The 6,509-nt window shown below is 41.6% G+C and overlaps 1 protein-coding gene across 1 annotated transcript; it reads right to left on the bottom strand.

Annotated features, from left to right (window-relative positions):
* Positions 1–1,018: 1,018 nt before the first annotated feature.
* bri3bp (bri3 binding protein) lies at positions 1,019–4,966 on the bottom strand. The gene is made up of 3 exons (XM_031856704.1): positions 4,629–4,966; positions 3,298–3,400; positions 1,019–3,203 (listed from the first exon to the last, which is right to left on the bottom strand). Exons 1-3 carry the CDS (start codon positions 4,794–4,796, stop codon positions 2,782–2,784), a joined length of 693 nt encoding a protein of 230 aa, XP_031712564.1. The 5' UTR covers positions 4,797–4,966; the 3' UTR covers positions 1,019–2,781.
* Positions 4,967–6,509: the final 1,543 nt, after the last annotated feature.

Raw genomic sequence — 6,509 nt, 5'->3', positions numbered from 1 at the left:
AAAAGAGCCATTTATCCATCACCAGGTTTTGATAAAGACACATTCACACACAGACACCAGCAGCTTGCCAATCACTGAAGTACAGAAATATTCAGATACAAAAAAAAAGTCTAAATATATCGATGAAATAAAAAAAGATGCACATAATAGCCTTAAATTAAACAAAAACATATACATTATCGGCACAGCATGTTATAAAAAAAAGCAGGCGACATGGAATAATAGGAAGAAGTAGGATACAGTACATTTATGGAGTTATTAGCCAATCAGCAAGCAGCTTCAACAATCTGAATGTAGCATTCAATCCGGTGCAGAGAAAAAGATCCACCGGCATCTTTCATCATCCGAGTGGTGATGACAAGTGGTACATACATGCCTAGCTGGTGGCAACTTTAAGTATACAGTTTGTGTTCTTAAGCTGGTTTTTGTCTCACAAACGTTTGTGTGAGAGAACGTGTGCGCACAAGTTTAAGACACAGTTTCGCTCCTCGTCCTTCAGTTTCCCTCAAAATCCTGAATCGTTTTTGAATTCTAACTCAAATGTTAATGCCGTGATCCAATTGGAAACTGGGTGGAAACCGTTATTCAATAACATACACGACTACTACTCAATCAACACCTTCATAAAAGCACATATTCTGTCATTAGTGAAACATACACACGTCACTGGCGTCATGCTCCTCTTTCAAGTCTGCTTTAAATCATTTCCAGTCTAAGATTCCCCCAAACATGTCCGAGATGAATTCAGGGGGATTTGAGTCCAGTTCGGTCTTGTAATGTGAAACAGAGCATGTGTGAGGATTCGGTCTAAAGTCATCAGTGACAATGTTGACCGTAATACAGAAAAATAAGACTCATTATATAACAATTCACTAATATAATTAACTTCTGACTAACTCATCACACGACACATTTCAGAAGGGTTCTCTACCAAGGCAGTTAAGAACACGTACGTAATGTAAAGAAAAAACGTCACGCAGGAAGGTTCAGATTACTCTAGCTGTGTGTGTGTGTGTGTGGGGGGGGGGGGGGGGGGGGGGGGGGGAGAGAACTGGCTGGGGAAATATCATTTCAATCAAAATATTGAACTAGTTTGTTGACGCAACACCGTCTGGGGCATGAATGCATCTCACACATACTGCTGAGGATTTTGTTAACGTGAGTGTCTAAAGTGTATAAATACTGGTTGGTTCTTTGGCCTCAGTAATGTCATGAACTAGATAAGTAGCCTCTGATGATTTCAACCACTCTGCAACATTACTGACTTCTGTAGTCCATCTTTCTCATGTGACACTAAAGGTAACGTTCCCCCTCCCAAATGTGCACAGCATTAGGGTCATTTGTATAAAAACATTTGTTGACAGTGTCTAGATTCTATCAATTTAAATGACAAAAAGCTGTGCCAAGGGGAATATGAAGAGAAAACAAAAATTGTCCGAAATAATAAGAAAAGATTAAAAAGCCCATCAAAGTAACAGGCTACAGTAATGCACACCGAGCACAGCTTTCATGATAAACTGTATGAATCATAAACATCTCATTAAGTTACTGGGAATTATTACTGACCACATACTAACATAAAACTAAAATAATGTACAGCTTCAAATGTCCAGAGCAGGGTGCGACGGGGTTGAACAGTGTGCGCTTGTATGTTTGCCACAGATTCAAAAGGCACTCGACCAAATTCAATCTGTAATCGAGTTGAGATATTGATCGCGTTTACACTCAAGTCCTCATCAGAAGATGTATTAAGACACACTTTAAGCCTTTATAGACCACTGTGCAATTTCAACATGATACAAGAACACAAACTGCACCGAGTTACCGAGACAGATCTCAAACCATATCTGAAAAAAACTTGTTAAGCGACTCAAAGAGACCAAGACATGATTTTAATATACTCGATTTCTCTTTTCCAATTCTATATGTGTGTGTTGGTTGAGTCCCTGAGATATTGCTGCCTGTCTGCATTTTCTCTTAATCAGTGCTTTTCATTTCACACACACACACAAAATAATGCATTTGCACACACATTCAAGTAAGTCACCCAGATGCATTTGCTCAAACACAGAATGAAAAAGAGGTCCCGATGAACTATTGCCACTGCGGGACGGTGACCTAGTGAAACAAACTAGATCCACACGAATAAATAAGTCGTACCATGAACAACATCTTGAGGATTTTTTTTACATAATTGAAATACAATGTTTGTATCGGCCCCCCCTGCGTCACACTCCCCGCCCCTTTCCTATTTCAATAGTTTCAAAAAGGGGAACAACTGTTTGTGGACAAACCTTTGTAAGAACTGTAACCCCCCATGGTATTCACAAGGATAGAAAAAAACAAAACATAAAATATGACTTCATTTAGCAAAAGCATTGACGATGCTTAATCCCAACACCAAAACTTAAAACCCCAAATTGGGAGTTTTTCCCAAAACGTAGTTGAGGTGTAGAACTAGGCCAGCATTTTGAAAACCACGAACGTCTCTCTGATAACTTCCTCACAAATGTAGCAAAAGCCTTTCAATTAAAGCCTCGAGACAAACATGACAAAGGAAATCAAATGTTTGGTTGTCAACGGTCCACACCTCTGAGGACTCTTTGTTTTTTTGTTTTTTTTAGGTATTCTGTAACTAAAATCAACTCAAGCAGTTAAAATACTGTTTTACAAAACTAGTTTTGTCCCCCATCTGACAATAGCGTTGTAAATACCCAGTAGTTGTGTTGCTGCAGATGTGCACAGGAAACAATAACTCCTCCCCCTCATCCCCCCCGCTACCTACTGGTCCCCGGTGCACTCCAGGCCATCTATGACGCGGCTCAGCCGGATGTTCAGCAGCCTGATCTGAGTGTCCAGGTGGTCGATTTTCTCTTCCAGTGAACCGGACCCACCGCCCCGACGCCAGTACGCTCCGACGGGCCCCGTCATGAAGTACACCACCATGATGAAGCAGAGCGGCAGCACCACGCGCTCGGGGTCGCCCTCGAACTTCTGCAGGATGTAGAGGCAGGACAGGGTGAAGAGCGTGACGCGGGCCAGCCAGAAGAAGCGCCCGAACACGGCGTGCAGCAAGTAGAAGAACCCCCCCAGGAACATGGAGAGGAACCAGTAGGCCACAAGCACAGCGGCCACCAGGAGCAGGGCGCGTGCCGGAGAGTTGGTGAGAGACGTGGTGCTGAAGTAGTGGCTGAGGTTTGAGGCTACAGAGGGGAGACAGAAGAGGAGGCAGTCTTGCAATAAGTCACTCTCTTTCTCTCTTTTGTTAGAAATGCCATGACACATTTAAAAACTTACACTCGATGCCCATCACATCCAGCAAATCTGACCAGATCTTCCAGATGGTGTCGAGAAACGAGTCCACTCCATGGACAAACCGCTCCGTCGTTTTGGAGAAAAACTACAGAACCAAACAGAAATGCAGAGAGACGGGTAAGACTGTGTAATTGACGAGACTTTTAGTAAACCAAAGAATGAAAAGATCTGTGGTAGAAGCTTTAGTCAGTAGAGTTGCACAACAATCATCTACTCGAGCTGCTACCTATGTTGTGGTGTTTCTTTTGAATCCTACAAGATGGAATGGACTGAATTAAAACTTGACATTACAAATTTGGGGAAGCGACAGAACAGCTTTCAATCTTGTGATTAAAAGTCTTTTGAACAATGTACATGTACAGCATTACATGCGTATCTCGCTGACTCCGTTTATGGCCTAGTTGGCTATAAATAAAACATAAATAGCCCTTTTTAACAGCTCATCGTAGATATAGGCTCCACTTGTATTTGGTCTATTCAATGTCACTTGGAAGGCATCAGTTCAAACGCAGACAAACTACAGAATAAGCTAAACTACATCTGTGAGGATTATGTCAGCCTCGGCTTTGTAGACCAGTCACAAGAAGAGGAGTTTGATGCATTGTATGCAACTGATCGCCTTCATAACTTATCAGCCACTCAGTTTGCATGTTGTTATCAGTAAAGCAGACAAACTGAGACACGAGGCTTTCATTATACGTTTTAAAATCCGCACGGGTATATGTCAATGGTTATTTATTAATTTCGATAAAAGCCAACATCTGCTCTGTGCAGTTAGACGGTTACTAGTCACGTGCATAGCCTCACATATGTCACTGTGGCGGGCCCCATACAGGAAATAAAATAAGGATTCAAAATACAGGAAGTGCATCTGAACCAATGCCAGAGTACAGGGTAATGAGTTTACCCAGCAAGAGCAGCTTTCTACTAATTGAAGATGTGAAGAGGAAGTGCAAATGTCCTGGGCCAACGGGGCTTCCTGTCAGCTGTGAGCTGATATCTGATATCTGATGCACTTGCCGGTGAACTCTGAACAATGAATGAAAAAATTGGATACACAACAAATTAAGAAATTTAAGCGTGGCTGAATAAAAACGCATTTTCTTTCGCTGTGCACGTTAACGCTATATTAACTGACATCTTCTACAGACGGATAAAATATGAGATAATGGCCAATTTTTCAAAATGGCATCCGTGAAATTGTTGGCCAGGCCCCAAAGTCAGACCACACAACCGCCTCGTCTGCTAGCTTCTACGAGCCGCTGAAACAAAACGAGCTGTGTTACCTTCACATCCGCATGTCCCACACTCACCTTGTACAGCCCTCTGATGTTGTCCTCTCCGAAGACACCACTCAGAGTCTGGTAGATGCCGTTAGCTGCCCGTCGGAAGCTGTTCTGGTTGCTCGTCTTGCTCCTGGCCGCTTCGGCTGTGTTCAGCAGAGACGCGGAAAGCACCAAGAAAACCCTGATTCCCTTCATGGCGCGGAAAGTCCCGAGATATTAAGCAGAAATGTGTATCAAAAAGGGTTCAATCAAACGCGAGGTGAGACTGCGAGTTAGCTGCCCAGAGAGACACCTTGAAGGCGATGAGACGCTCCGCTGTGATAACCCGTGGTGCCTTCACGGACTACTCCTTCCGTATCCGAAATTAGCATTTCGTGTGAGATGAGCAGTCGGTTGAACTACTGCTGCTTTATTGTATCAGTAAAACAACGACAGTTTGAGCTACTCGTTGCTGCAGTGGCATTATTAACATGATATCAGTATCCTAATTGGTATTTAGAGTACCAAATAAATTCATTTATATTTATGACATGTAATATCCATCTGTTTGCCTTTTGAAACGCTTGTATCTAGGTGTCATACCTCTCTGTTTAAAAATTTCCGTTTGTCTTTAAAAGCATCGTTTGTTTTAATGCGAATTTGAGGCAGGATAGTCTCATCTGAAGCTCGCTGCTGCCCCCCAGTGGTGAAGTAGTCTCACTGGTCTCCCTGACTCTCTTTACTCAATACAGCATTTAGCCTTAATGAAAGCTCCAAGATGTGTTCTGGTTTCTTGCACACCAAGTAGAAAATGAATAAATACAAAAAGTCATATCAACTCTATAATGTTTGGACAAAAACATGTTACTCAGCATTCAGTCTCCCTTCATCGGTGTCTACAGCTAGGCAATTAAACTGCTAACCAAAATAGATAAACATAATATTTCACATACGTTTTGAACTATAATATTATCAATATCTTTATGACATGTTCTGATGTATAGATGTTACTCTAATTTAGCACATCAGTAAGAAGTTGCCCACTACTGGTACAGATATCTTGTCATTAATAAAAAGCTATATTTGTCTCCACTGTGTGTATGGTTGTTATTGCTCCTGCTAAGTTATTCGGTGCCCTGTTGTCTGACTAAGTTCTCCTCTTGGGGATTAAAAACATCTGTCAAATCGAATACCATTAGGCAGACAAAACGCGATGCTCATGAGACACGGCAGGAAGTTTAAAATGAAGACGCTCCAGAGAGGTATACTTGCTCCTTGGATGGTTTACCCCTGAGTTCTCATTATCCGTATCTTAACTGCATTGTGAGACAGGGTAATAGTGCAGGGGAAAGTAGGTCAAGACTATAATGACAACAGGAGTGGTGACGAGAGTGGCCAAATGCAGTTACAGTTGTTTTTACTCGAGAAACAAGCAAGCTGTGCTGCTAAAATGTGTTTGATAAATACGTTTTTCTGTGTGCTATTGTTGCACCTTGACAACACTAACCATTCAAATATATACATGAGATTAATATAAAAATATGCTACTCTAATTGTTAAACATTTTGATGTCGGTGAAAATCAATTTTAGATGGATTTCCCAAATATGGGAGCAAAACCAATACTAGTAATATAATTTATTTATAGCAGGAAAATAGTAGGCATGTGGGCGGAGTTATTTGGGCAAAGTAAACTTACTACAGATTTTCTCCCTCCAGCTTATTATGCTTTTCATCACAATATGTTGACTTGTATGCGGTATATGAGGAAAACGTCTCTCTTACTTTGACCTGGGCAAGATCCACCATGGATAAAAAAGTCATCTAATACCCGAAGAGAAAAAAGAAAGGCATTGAGCTTAGGTGTGCAGGCACTTTACTGTTGTAGCCTACTGTTGGTTTGCATATCTCTACTCTTAACAATCAAAGG

The sequence above is a fragment of the Anarrhichthys ocellatus genome, unplaced genomic scaffold (assembly GCF_004355925.1).
Source record: "Anarrhichthys ocellatus isolate YVR2014 unplaced genomic scaffold, GSC_Weel_1.0 scaffold17, whole genome shotgun sequence".
NCBI lineage: Eukaryota > Metazoa > Chordata > Actinopteri > Perciformes > Anarhichadidae > Anarrhichthys > Anarrhichthys ocellatus.
The sequence above is the reverse complement of the archived record's forward strand: the minus strand, read 5'-3'. Positions and strand labels throughout refer to the sequence as shown.

Bases quoted from the DNA above. Each gene is read 5' to 3' on its own strand.
- bri3bp (XM_031856704.1), bottom strand. From the start codon at position 4,796: ATGAAGGGAATCAGGGTTTTCTTGGTGCTTTCCGCGTCTCTGCTGAAC. The intron at 3,401-4,628 runs GTGAGTGTGGGA...TTGGTTCTGTAG, and splicing joins ACATCAGAGGGCTGTACAAG to TTTTTCTCCAAAACGACGGA. The intron at 3,204-3,297 runs GTAAGTTTTTAA...TCCCCTCTGTAG, and splicing joins GGATGTGATGGGCATCGAGT to CCTCAAACCTCAGCCACTAC.